This window comes from Polypterus senegalus, chromosome 9 (genome assembly GCF_016835505.1).
Source record: "Polypterus senegalus isolate Bchr_013 chromosome 9, ASM1683550v1, whole genome shotgun sequence".
NCBI classification, from domain to species: Eukaryota; Metazoa; Chordata; class Cladistia; order Polypteriformes; family Polypteridae; genus Polypterus; species Polypterus senegalus.
Window position 1 is genome coordinate 108,071,991 of NC_053162.1, and position 14,901 is coordinate 108,086,891.

General features: G+C 37.8%; 1 protein-coding gene across 1 annotated transcript in view; it reads left to right on the plus strand.

Annotated features, from left to right (window-relative positions):
• Positions 1 to 14,901, plus strand: part of pepd (peptidase D) — a 308,318-nt gene that overhangs the window by 41,403 nt on the left and 252,014 nt on the right. The window contains exons 3-4 of the mRNA XM_039763568.1: positions 6,604 to 6,731; positions 13,800 to 13,863. Coding sequence (XP_039619502.1) covers positions 6,604 to 6,731; positions 13,800 to 13,863 — 192 coding nt within the window. The remainder of the gene's footprint in view (positions 1 to 6,603; positions 6,732 to 13,799; positions 13,864 to 14,901) is intronic.

Here is a 14,901-nt window from a genome sequence, read left to right on the forward strand (position 1 = left end):
TTTTTTTTTAGGATGATGCATTCCTTTAATGCTGATAATGACATTCTTTACATACTCTACAATTCTGTGATGGCCTGTGTGATTTTTCTACGCTGTGGTGTGCTGGGCCTGTACCATCAATTCAAGTGCTTACCACTGAATCAGCAACATGTTAAAAGGGCATATTTGGTTCTAATATGCACTCTAGATCACCTGGAGGTAGTAATGAAGGAGAGAATTAAAGTAAAATTGAGTGGTATTAAGAATGACGCTGCACTTCCTCTCTGTCAAACACTAACACTGAGTACTTTTAGCCAACTAATTATTTAGCAGAAATGTGTCAAGAAACACTACCAAGGCTCCTTTTGTTATGCCCATTATAATGTCTCACTGTGACTGTAACTGCCAAGTCAGTTTTTTTTTTCTTTCTTTCTTTTTTGTCATTCTGGTGTGTGTTCAGACCATGAGTAAGAGTCTGTCTGTCTGTCTGTCTGTCTGTCTGTCAGTCAGTCAGTGAACAGTCTGTGATAATGAATGGAAATCGATTAAAAATTTAGAGGAGTAAAAACTGAGCATAATGTTGAACTTTATTATTTCATTTAATTTATTTACTTGGCTGATGCCTTAATCCAAGACAAATTATACTAGGGCACTTTTTACTTTATTGACAACCTCTCTACCCATTTTGGGTCATGCTAAAGTCTCTGTGTTGGTAGATGGAAAGCCAGAAGCTTTCTTGTTCTTGCAACAACAAGTAAGATAATTCTGTTGCTGCCCTTTACCATCATAGCATTCATGGGAAAAGTGATGGCTACAGTGCTTGGCTAACATTATACCAAGACTCCAAAGATAATTGACAGTAGGTAAAAATACTAAATATGTTTAGCAAAAATGAGATGCCACACCTAACAAATTTTGTCAAAAAGCTTACTGCTCTGGCTATGAGGGTATGATTGTGTGCGCTGCCCTGTTTAGTATCTTAAATATTTACCTTTTTCCAAACCGAAAATTCAGTTGTATCGTTCAGGAGAGTATATTGGAACTTCGCACAGGAATAAATGTGGGATGCTTTTGTTGAAGCTTGCTTGGCGTCTGTGAGCAGAAGTTACCTTTATTGCCATTTGGAAAATATATTTTTAATGTAACTGATGTGACAGTGCACAAGCGCTAGCTGTTTATCACCTCCAGAGATCTTTGGTCTGCTTGATGACTGGCAAATAGGTTCAGACAGTTCAAATATTGGGCCCTAAACATTGTTTGTTTATTGTTGGCAGATGTTAAAGCAATGGCACTTTTGGTCTGGTGCTGGAGATTTTCTAAGTAGTTTATCATTTCTCAAAGATAAGTTTTATACTTTCAGGGGCATCAAAAAATATGAAGGTTCTGCCATGGTTAACAAATTGGAAATATGATAACTATGACATAATCCATCCCTCATCTGCACTGCATGGTTATACAGCCTTTCTCACTTAAGTAAAAGGGATTATACTTATGAAAGGACTAGTAATAGAGGGACAGGGATATGTTCGTAATTGAGGATGAGCTATACCCAGTCTTAAGATTAATGCATTCTTTTAATTGTTATTGAAAAAAAAATGCTGTTTGCCAGGTACCATGATATCACTTGTGGTGGATTTGGGCAATAGATTTTGTAACATCACAGTAAAGCAAAGGTATATTATTAAATGTATTGCTGCTGCTGAAATATTTTGTGTCTCTAAACCAGCAAGACATTTTCATAAGCCTAAATGTTTAGAAAGCTGATTGTGTTTTGACGTTGATTATATATCTGCCGAGCAAATGTTGGAAACTTAATAGTTTACATTAAAACTCCCCATTTATCTACTAAAATGTCTACAGTTATTTTGCACCTAGCAGTAAGAGAACTTGCCAGATTTCCACATGCAGAAGAATATATACCCGGAGCATTTCCACAAGAGCAATAATAATAAATGCAAGGCACTATGATGGTAAAAAGCTTTTCATCAGCAACCCATTGGTAATGAATACCCATTGTTGGCTGCGTACTGAAATTTTACTCAGAAATGAAATACACAATTAGCTGAGTAGGATGCTGTCAGTCCAGTTATGCATACTTTAGACAAAATTACTGCATAAATGGATACATAATCCGTAAACAAAAGCTACACCACCTTTTACTTCTGACCAGAATGGCTACTTTTCATGACGCATACACATTTCTCTGTGAGAGAACAGAATATGCCGACTTACTTGCTGTAGCAGTGCTGATGCTGACTTCATCATCTGAACAAAAGTTGAAATTTCATACTTAGTTTGCCACATTTTCTCTGTTTTACTTGACCCCTTTTGTTATGGGCATAAAGCTTTCTTTTCTTTTGCGTTTTCAAAGCGGATTTATGCTAAATGAAGCACCGTTAGCTAAAATTGTTTCTTCATAATGTGAATTAACACTAGAATTACAAAAGCCTACGAAAAAATCCGTTCCACCTTCAAACCCTTCGCACCTCTCCATCAGCGTCTTTTGTCTTTTAAATGTATCGATAAGCAGCAAGCAGCCTGCTCTCACATCCCCCCAACGCTGTACAAGGCTTTCTCTGCTCAAGTCTTTTTACCAAATAAACACTTTCACAAAAGGTACAAGTATAACAAAACAAGTGTGTTTTTATTCAAGAATATAACTACAGAAAAAGAACCCGATTAGGGATTAGCGCGACTGCTTTGGTGGTGTAACGGTGAGAGATGCTAACTGGTAATCAAATGTTCATGGGTTCGATCCCACACGATTCCGTTTTGAGAAGTGAACTGCTTTTTTTCTTACTATTTTAGAATTAAAACATACATTTGATTTGAGTCTGTAACAGCCGGTGTAAATTTATGGTACTTGTAAAGGTTTGTCACCCTTTTTAATGTTGTATTTGAATTTTAATGTGTCTTTTAACTTCAAGTCTCTTGTATTGCTACAATAAGAAGTGTGATTTAATTGGTCATTTTAAATTATTAATCCTTTTACCCTTGTAATACTGAGAGCCAAGTTAGACACCTCATCACTGTCTGATTAGTTACTCTGTGGATTTCATTGTTCATAATTAGTTTCAATCAAAGGCATCCTACTAGTTGTCAGTTTGCTCAGAGGTTGATGCACTTGCTGCTTACTGAGCAGCTCTTCTTTTCTCCACCCTAGCGGCACTCTGCTTCTCTTGTTTCGTCAGCATCTTTTCGCATTAAAACTGATTAACTCAGTGTTTGTGTTGCAATTACTTAGTATGTTTTCCTTAATGTTTCACTTAAGCTGGCACTTAAGTCTTTGATCTGCCTGAAGAATGATATAAAGAGATAGGGTAAGTGATGGCGAAGGTGGGAGGGAATGAGAACTGCGCCGCACTGCCACCCTGCTGCCGAGAGTTGATTCTACAGTAAAATAAAAAGGGGAATGACCTTGAATTTGGGGCGGAGTGGTGTCTCTGAATCTAAGCATCTGAGCTGGTATCCCAAAGGTTTCTAGTTCGAATCCCCGTCACTGCCAAAAGAGATCTTACTTTGCTGGGCCCTTGAGCAAGGCCCTTAACTTTCAATTGTTCCAGGGGCTCTGTACAATGGCTGACCCTGCGCTCTGACGCCAAGGGGTATGCGAAAACTAACAAATTCCTAAGACAAGAAATTGTATAAGATGAAATAAAGAAAACAAAAAAAAAAAGTCAATCCTAACCCTGAAAGCGGATAGTAGACGTCACGTAGTATATGTGTACCAAATTTCAGGTCAAATGGTCAAACGAATTGCGAGCTACAGGTGGTTTAAAATTCTGGACAGAGAAATGAACAGCCACGGTAGCGTATTATATAAGAAGATAACCACTGCATTTATTTATTGACATGTGAGACAGGACACAGACAAACTAGACAGACATAACACAGAAGAGACTGACTTTCACAATTATTTACTTGGTACACACAAATAGTTTTATGATACCAAGTTTCTAAAGAGTATGTCTAATTTTGTGATAAGTGCTCTTTTTGTGCTTGAAACATTCGTTTCCTCTGTTGCTTCATTTACAGCAGAGTTTTAAACCACTTATGAAAGTAACATCAGCACAAGAAATTGTGCATTTGGAGCTTCATGAATTTGGTTTCCATGGCTGTGCAACTGCACACAAGCCTTACATTACTGTGTGCAATGTCCAGATTCGGCTGGAGTGGTGTAAAGCAAAGCATGCCACCATTGTACTCTGGATGAATCACACTTCACTGCTTGTCAGTTCAATGGTAGAATATGGTTTTTGGCGAATGCCAGGATAACACTACCTTTTGCAATGAATAGTGTTTACTGCAAAGTTTGGATGGAGGAGGGATAATGATCTGGGGGTGTGTTTTCAGGGTTTGGCCTAGGTACTTTGCTTCCAGTGCAGGGTTCTCTTATGGCAACAGCATACAAAGTTATTTTAGACGGTTGCGTGCTTTCAACTCTGTAGCAACACTGTGTTAAAGGCCCTCTTCTGTTCCAGCATGACTGTGTCATTTTGGTATGAAGGAACTTGAGTTGCACTTTATGGAAGGATGCTCCTCAACCATGTTTAAACACTTTTGGGATGAATAGGAACACCATGTACAAGCTAGGTATTTTTGTCCTAACTGGCTTCATAAATACTCTTGGCTGAATGGGCACAAATTCCCACAGACACATTCCAGAATCTTGAGGAAAGCCTTGCCAGAAGAAGGGAGGCTGTTACAGCTATACAGGGTGGGCTAACTCCATATTATTGCACATGGCTTGTCCCACTATCTCATATATCTGTGTGGTGGCAATATAGTGTACAGGTAATCGTCGACTTGCAACCTACAGTATGCGTCTTACGACAATACAACTTGTGACCTCTGCCTCTTTTCTCAGGCAAAGAACAGTTTTCGTCATGCCAGCTGTATATGCCATGACTCATTTATCTTGATCCTAGTTTATTACCTGGTATGGATGTACATGATGCTGGTGTACAGCATGGTTACTACTTCACACCCAATGCAGCCAGAATAGAAATTTTCAGCCTGCACCCCCCAATCCTGAACAAGATAAGCTGCTAAGAAAGTGAATAAATGGTATAACTATAGCTATACCCATTGCAATCGGAGGTGGAATATTATAGTTAAGCATTATTACTCACAACATCTTGTATTATGTATTTCACCGAAAAAAAAGAAGTTAAAATGGTTGAAACTAACCTCTGGTTGCATTATTGGGCTGGATGAATGATGTATTTTTATTTCTGAACTAATTCCATAACAGGATACAATAGGCCATAATAGAGACCTTTTTGCATTGAATGCTTAGGAGATAGTCACCCTTTTTATTTAAGTAACCATGTGGGATTTTAAAAAATTCACAAAATCCCCATACTGAAATTCAGGCCCTAACACCGACTGTGAAACTTCACATACTTCAAGTTCTTGTTGAAGTAATAGTGAAGTTTTTGTTCACACTGTTGGAAAACAAACCTTGGTGTGGGATCTTCGGGCTGATGACATTGCTAGAACCACTGATGAAAAGATGAGGTATTTTTGGCTTCACAATTGAAAACAAATGAATGTACCCTTGTAGTTGCCACAGCATGGGTCACTTTCTGTTTAATTTTGTTGCTGATTTTATGTTCTTTTTTTTTTTTGTTGACATTGTTGGTTTGATGCGAATCATGTCTTGTCTACAGTGCACTAATAATGCATTCTGTGTGATGTGAGTAATGGTTTAACTGAAACTCACACTTTTTTCTAGTATTGTCCAGTGTATTTCAGTGAAGAATGAAAATTGCACTTTCCCACTACAAATGTACCATTAAAGAACTGCAGCTCCCGTCACTCACTTTCTCTCCCTGACCTGGGATTAAGTTCATCTCCCTAATCACCTCCTGACTTTAAGTTGTATTGGTTCCCAGGTTTGCACTCCCTTCCTAGTTCACTTTGGGCCATGCCGTTTTTTCAAGGGATGTCTATAAAGTGTCCAAGCATCAGTTCTGTTAGACAGCCTTGGAATTTTTTTTTTTTTTTTGCATCCTTCAAAAGGCCAGGTCTCATGGACCTTTTGACTGAAACAGCAACAGAGACCTGCTTTCCTTTCATCCTGCCATTTAACAGATTGCAGACAAATGATCAGAGGTGTTTACAAAATGAGGGTTGTTCTTTGTGGGAGTAGGTGAGTGTAGAATGAGACCTCTTAAAATGATGAAGGGAATGTGCTTTAAAAATCAATCCTGTGCAGAAGTTCATCTGGAGGCTTGTTTTGAAAATGTATATGAAACATAAGTCAACATATTTTTATTGGTGAATGAATAATGGTGAATAAGTGGAAATTTTTCAAAAATATCTTAGACCTGTTTTTAATAAGTTGTAATCAAAATCAGTAACAGTCAGCAGAGTGTAGACACGAAACAATGCAGACTATATTTTGTATTGTAGAGAGAAATGCTTTGTCGCTATTAACATTTACCTTTTACTTACTGGTTGTTTTTGTTGAGCAATGGTAAGCATCTATTTTTTTCCCCCTCAGAAGGAAAAGCTTTGGTTTCTGTGGTGATGGTCGGGTTGGGTCAATTAAGTTTTCATGACTGTCTTATTAAATAGCAGCAGCAGTAATACATTTTTTTCTTTTGCATGTATATAAAGGAATCCTTTTTTCATTGGACATTTGGAGTGACTGAAGCAGGTTGCTATGGAGCTATTGACGTGGATACTGGGAAAAGTATGCTATTTATACCCAAACTACCAGAAATTTATGCAACTTGGATGGGAAAGTAAGTTCTATCTTCCTTACTCTTTTGTACCAGGTTTATTTATTATTATTTCATTGAAACTTGTCACTATTGGTGCTATATCTATAACTAGCAAAATACCCGCGCTTCGCAGCGAAGTAGTGTGTTAAAGAAGCAATGAAAAGAAAAGGAAACATTTTGAAAATAACGTAACCTGATTGTCAATATAATTGTTTTGTCACTGTTGTGAGTGATGAGTGTTGTTGTCATATATATATATATATATCTATATATATATATATATCTATATATATATATATATATATCTACATATATATATATATCTACATATATATATATATCTACATATATACACACACATATATATATACACACATATACATACATACACACATATACATACATACACACACACATATATATAAACATATATATACATAAACATACATATCTACATATATTGCAGTGCAATACGCTGTTTGTTAAAACGGTTGACTCTCTTACGTGCAATAACAAATCAAATCATTCAGTTGTCTTTGCTCATATGTCATTTTAGAGCTGGACGCCTGGCATCTTTTTTTGGCCACAAGTTCGTTTCTGTTTGGTTTGAGGTTCTGTGTTGTGGAGATTCTCAGGATGGATTGCAGGTGCTCATCAGTGAAACGACTCCTGTGTGCTGTTTTGTTAGTCTTTATCACTGAGAAGAGCTTCTCACACAGATATGTGCTACCAAACATGCACAAGGTTCGAGCCGCATGTAGACGGACTTTTTTTGTTCTTCAAAGTCACCAAAGCGCCGTGCAAACTCAGTGCGCAATAACTGTAGTAAGCGGTAAGTGTTCGGCAAGGCAGCTGAAGCGCTGCATTATGGGATCTGTAGTTTATTGTGTTACCAGCGCTTCATATACCCGGGCTTTAATAACAATAATACAGTATATAAAATGATCTCGGGCGGATATAATTACGCCGGGCGGATGTGACCCCGGCCCTTGAGTTTGAAACATATGGACTAAATAGAACTTGAAAAGATATATTTTTTCAAATGTGATCGCGCAATTCAGATAGAGTTGACGCGCACTACAGCCTGCATGCCTCAATGAGTCATCCTCCCCTCGCTCTTACTTTTTTACCGTTCATCTAATGAATACACTGAGTATGGCTTTACCAAAACAATCATTGATGGTGAATAAAGTATCCATTATTCGATTATGTAGAGCGGGATATATATATATATACATATATATATACCCGCGTATCGCAGCGGAGAAGTAGTGTGTTAAAAAAGGTAGAAAAGAAAAGGGAACATTTAAAAAATAACGTAACATGACTGTCAATATATAGTATTTGTTTTGTGAGTGTTACTGAGTGTTGCTGTCATCAAGGATTTGATTATCATTATTTCTTTCAATCAGGTTCGTATTTGTAGGATGTGTTGTGTTCAGTGAGTGAGTGAGTGAGTGAGGGCTTTGCCTTTTATTAGTATAGATACTAATAAAAGGCAAAGCCCTCACTCACTCACTCACTCACTCACTCACTGACTCACTCACTGAGTCATCACTAATTCTCCAACTTCCCGTGTGGGTGGAAGGCTGAAATTTGGCAGGTTCATTCCTTACAGCTTCCTTACAAAAGTTGGGCAGGTTTTATATCGAAATTCTATGCGTAATGGTCATAACTGGAAGCAGTTTTCTCCATTTACTGTAATGGAGATGAGCTTCAACGCCGTGGGGCGGAGTTTCGTGTGACATCATCACGCCTCCCACGTAATCACGCAGTACATAGAAAACCAGGAAGACCTCAAAAAGCGCTCAAGAAAACATGCATTATATAATTGAGAAGGCAGCGAAACAATAAGAAGCGAGCGAGTCACATATACAACCATATTCATGAGTTCTGCTACTTCGGAAACAAAGCACGATGTAAACCTACACTTTAAATTAAGTTCATAGACAGGCTGCGCTGGCGTTTGTAATTTAGTGCCTGCCCATAGAAGGCCGTCCGTCAGCGGCAATCCAATAGCAAACTGCCACGGGTAAATATTCACGGGTGAAGGACTGTGCTTATGGAGAGGAAGATGAGATGGTCAGGGTGGTGTTTGACACAAACTCAGCGAAACTGCGAGAGAAAGTTTTAAGTGCCAGGACTAAGGTAACATTAAATAAAGCTATGGACATAGCACAAGATGGCACCAGCACAGCTGGGAACCTTCGATGCATGTACACGAGCGGCTCACGTGAACTGGCGCGAGTGCACAGATAAAAGCAACAGTTCCAAAGAGGCTGAACAAAACCGAATTACACAATTGAAAAGGCAGCAAAAATATGAAGCGTCTGATAAGCATATTCATAAATGCAGCTACTATGGAAACAAAGCACACGGTGGAAAAAGTCAATGTCCCGCTAAAGGAAGACAGTGTAAAAAACCCGTGCATGCAGTGTGTCAGGTCTCAGATAAAGAAGAAGACGAGCTGTTTATTGATGCAGTAAGAAACGAATCGATGAATGAAACCTGTCATCTTTACAACGATTGACAAACACGGAATGTAACTTGAACACAACACATCCTACAAATACGAACCTGATTGAAAGAAATAATGATAATCAAATCCTTGATGACAGCAACACTCAGTAACACTCACAAAACAAATACTGTATATTGACAGTCATGTTACGTTATTTTTAAAATGTTCCCTTTTCTTTTCTACCTTTTTAACACACTACTTCTCGCTGCGATACGCGGTATATATATATGTATATATATATATCCCGCTCTACATACTCGAATAATGGATACTTTATTCGCCATCAATGATTGTTTTGGTAAAGCCATACTCAGTGTATTCATTAGATGAACGGTAAAAAAGTAAGAGCGAGGGAGGATGACTCATTGAGGCATGCAGGCTGTAGTGCTGCGTCAACTCTATCTGAATTTGCGATCACATTTGAAAAAATATATCTTTTCAAGTTCTATTTAGTCCATATGTGTCAAACTCAAGGGCCCGGGCCACATCCGCCCGGCGTAATTATATCCGCCCGAGATCATTTTATATACTGTATTATTGTTATTAAAGCCGGGTATATGAAGCGCTGGTAACACAATAAACTACAGATCCCATAATGCAGCGCTTCAGCTGCCTTGCGTAACACTTACCGCTTACTACAGTTATTGCGCACTGAGTTTGCACGGCGCTTTGGTGACTTTGAAGAACAAAAAAAGTCCGTCTACATGCGGCTCGAACCTTGTGCATGTTTGGTAGCACATATCTGTGTGAGAAGCTCTTCTCAGTGATAAAGACTAACAAAACAGCACACAGGAGTCGCTTCACTGATGAGCACCTGCAATCCATCCTGAGAATCTCCACAACACAGAACCTCACACCAAACAGAAACGAACTTGTGGCCAAAAAAAGATGCCAGGCGCCCAGCTCTAAAATGACATATGAGCAAAGACAACTGAATGATTTGATTTGTTATTGCACGTAAGAGAGTCAACCGTTTTAACAAACAGCGTATTGCACTGATACGAAATAGCTGTGTGTGTATATATGTAGATATGTATGTATATGTATATATATGTTTATATATGTGTGTTTGTATGTATGTATGTATATATATATATGTATTTGTGTGTATATATGTGTGTGTATGTATGTATATGTGTGTATATATGTGTGTGTATATATGTAGATATATATGTATGTATATATGTGTATATGTATAGATATGTATATATATATGTTTATGTGTGTGTGTGTGTAAATATATATATATATATATATATATATATATATATATATATATATATATATATATATATATATATATATATGACAACAACACTCATCACTCACAACAGTGACAAAACAATTATATTGACAATCAGGTTACGTTATTTTCAAAATGTTTCCTTTTCTTTTCATTGCTTCTTTAACACACTACTTTGCCGCTGCGAAGCGCGGGTATTTTGCTAGTAGATAATAAAAGGCAAAGCCCTCACTCACTGACTCATCACTAATTCTCCAAATTCCCGTGTAGGTAGAAGGCTGAAATTTGGCAGGCTCATTCCTTACAGCTTACTTACAAAAGTTAAGCAGGTTTCATTTCGAAATTCTTCGCGTAATGGTCATAACGGTCAACAATGTCCACATGTTGAACTTTCTTATTTATGGCCCCATCTTCTCGAAATTTGGTAGGTGGCTTCCCTGCACTAACCGAAACCAATGTACATACTCATTTCGGTGGTATGATGCCACTGTCAGCCGCCATATTGAACTTTCCAACGTCATCAATTTTCAAACTTCCCGTGTAAGTAGAAGGCTGACCCCATCTTCATGAAATTTGGTAGGTGGCTTCCCTGCACCAACCAAAACCGATGTACGTACTTATTTCGGTCGTATGACGCCACTGTCGGCCGCCATATTGAAATTTTCAAATGTCACTAATTCTCCAACTTCCCGTGTAGGTAGAAGGCTGAAATTTGGCAGGCTCATTCCTTACAGCTTACTTACAAAAGATAAGCAGGCTTCATTTCGAAATTCTTCTCGTAATGGTCATAACGGTCAACAACGTCCGCCATGTTGAACTTTCTTATTTATGGCCCCATCTTCTCGAAATTTGGTTGGCGGCTTCCCTGCACTAACCGAAACCAATGTACGTACTCATTTCGGTGGTATGATGCCACTGTCAGCTGCCATATTGAACTTTTCAACAATCTTTGTTACTTATGGGCCCATCTTCAAGAAATTTGGTACACAGGTTCCCAACGCTAACTGAATCCTACTTACGTACATATATATGTCCATAGCCTGCACCTCGGTCACCGTGTAAGGTGGCGTTGGGTCCCCCATCCCAACGCCTCCCACGTTGTTGGCTGCCTGCCTGTCTCTCCGGTCTCTACATTCCCTTCCTTGCTTCGCCACGTGATTCATGTCTCCCTACTGATAACTACTGCATTTTTGTTTAATCCACGGCTTCTCCACTGTTTTATTGTTTATTTATTACAATTATAGTTATTGTATAGGTATTTTACACTTACTTTCCATTGCTCAGGTACCCATTTCCTTTATCATTCCAACTCCCATTACCATGTCTATCGAGATGATCACTATCGATCAAAGAACTGTCACTTACCGAGTGGTTTCCATGCCCGGAGATACCACCTACCTTTTCCATTCTCTTTGTTACATATTGCATGGCCATATCAGGCTCACTCTTGATATCCGGAGGAACATTGTGTCTTATGTATTGAATGACTGGGACAGGTTCAAGGTGTGGACTGATGACGGTACAGGAGATAATTATACTACACAGGAGCACTATAAGAGTGAAATGCTTAAGCCCTTCACCTATGGTTCTGCATGTGAGTTGATTGCTGCTGCTGAATTGTTCGGTTGTCGTTTTCAAGTGTACCGAAATGGCCAAATATTTTACACCTTTCGACAAACCGCCAATGCCTCTTAAACATCTTAGATTCAAAGGTGACGATTTCAGTAGTGGACACTTTGATGTTTATGAATGTTTAAACTCTCAAAAGCTGGATGTGATTTTATCGAATAAACCAGTTGTGTGCTTATAACGCTTGACAGATGCCGAATGTCACTTCAACAAAACAAATCCTGTAAATACTGTCGTAATTGAAACAAACCATGAAAATCAAACCGATTATGACAGCAGCAATCCAAGCTGTGAGATTTGAGACAAGATTACTGTTCACATGGCCAACTGTAATTTACATGCTCAAGAGTAAGCTCAGCGCACAGCTTGGTCATGTTACAACCGGAGGGCCGAACTGACAACATGGTATACAAAGAGATCCTTAACAAATAATTATTGACATATTTTCCCAGTTTAAAAAGGTTTAATTTTCTTCTTAATAAAAATTTTAATGCAGTACTTTTCCGCTGCAAAGCGTGGGTATTTTGCTAGTATTAAATAAAGCTGGATTGGAAGTTTGTATCAGCGTTTACTTTGATTTAGATCATTAGAATCCTTTTGACCTGAGAAGGCCATTCAGTCCAACAAGCCTGACAATCTTTTTCCCTTTGGTTTTCTAAAACAATGTTTAGTCAAGTAGGGCAGCTGTGATTATTGCATGGAATCCATTCATTTATGCAAAAATAAAAAATCACATTTTCTTAATCAAAAAATCATCTCTGCAACTCATCCCAAATTGCGCACTGGCATGCAACAATGCCCTGTATAGTTTGAGTAGGTTAATCATAGATTCAGGTCATAGTGGCAGCTGCAGCATGTTCTCTAGAGGAAGGTTTCTCCAAACGTCGTCTTTCATTGGAGCTTCAATCTTCTGACAAATGATCTCATATTATTGTTAAGAACACTCTAGTACAATGAAGAATTCATAGCGGATTATATGATAGTGAGCTTTCCAGATCATGATGTAGCAAGGCAACACCAATCTAACATTTCCACTGCCATGCTTTACATTTTGTATCAGGTCCTTCTGGTCAAATAGTGTCTTTAGTTTTGGCCATACATGTCTTCAAGTATTGTGGTCAAATAACTCCATCTTTGCCTTGTCTGTCCCGGTCACATTATTCCAGATGTTCCTGGTCTTTGCATAGGTGTTCATGGGCAAAGTTTAGTCTTGCTCTGTTGTTCTTTCTGGGCTTGGTGCACCTACCATGTAGATCTAATTTGTGCAGTCTCTTTCTAATGGTAGACTCATGCACATTGACATCTACAGTGGCTGGAGCTACCTGTAGGTCCTAAGATGAAATTATAGGTGTTCTTAAATTTTTTTCTGCCAGCATCCTGCTTTCTGCTGTCAGGGTGCTTTTGTGTACTTTTTCCACATGTGAAATCTGCATTTGTTTGTTTAAATTATAAAATGTGCTACAAAATATAATTGTGGTGTGATGTCTGTTAAATTCCCTTTCTCTATAGAAAGAATATAGACTGAAGATTAGATCTTCTTCATATGTCCACATATGTTAAGGGATGTGTTTAATTTTTAACATGAGTGTATGTTGTCAAAATTATTTTTGTACATTTTGCTTACATTTTTTTCAGTATTTTTCCTTAAGTAAATCTCTTTTGATAACACTTTCTAATCTTTGTTTCTTTTTTCTAGGATCCACCCTCCAGAACATTTCAAGCAAAAATATGCATTAGATGAAGTGCATTACACTTGCAATGTAAGTCAGTGAAACATTTTTCATTTTTTCCTTTTCGTACTGTTAAATATTTATAATTATGTGAAAAGTGTTGCATGTTTCATTTACTATATTTAATCTATAATTTTCTGTTTTGCATGCTGAGTTGAACTTGCAAAACCACTGATGTGAAAGATCTTAAGAGTTTGTTTGTCCTGCTGTGTAGCTTTCTTTTTCAGTATTTTCACATTGCAGGATGTAATTAGTGCACTACTCATTCATCAGTGTTATTAAACAAATTCTAAGTGTTCGATGGTTCTAATGTTGAAGTCAAATATCTTCATAATTAGAATAACACATTGTTTTAGTTATGTTGTTATCACTGTAGCACCCAGCCTTGACCTGGCTCCCACACTCACTAACGGAGACATCTAAAACAAATGTTTAGAGAAGGCATATATTAACCTCCTTAGCATTGCATTTTATTCCAGAAAAACGTAAAAAGTGTTGCATTTTTTATTTTACATGAAAAAGCACATTTTTATTAAATCTCAAAAGTATAATAAGTACACATATAATAGTAATAATAAAAATAATATGAAATGAAAAATAATAACAAAAATAATAACAGTATTAATAATACCACAAATAATGCCAAAATAGTATATCAACTCAAAATGAGTCATTTGTGTGCTAAATCTTAAAGCACGGTGAAAGACACAATCCAACGTCACAGTTGGGACAATAGTAGCATGTTTCTTTTCGGATTATCTTTTCAGATTTATCGATTTCTGAACAGCACACTGCACAGGTACAAGTTGGATTGTTTTTTTTGTGTTAAGAGATATATTGTGGTGAGTGAGTTGCTGCCTTGCACCCAAAAGAAGAGGCGGAGTCTAAGGATTTGGGGAAAATCATCTAATTCAACTTGAAGCAGGAACAGCAAGGTTATTTATTGCAGCGGCAGCTACCCCTCTACTACACATAAACACAGAAAACGGGCAGGCTGGGGCCATGTCAGTGGCCAAATTATAATTTTCCCCGCTTCACCCATCAAGCGACAGACGCATTGCACAAGAA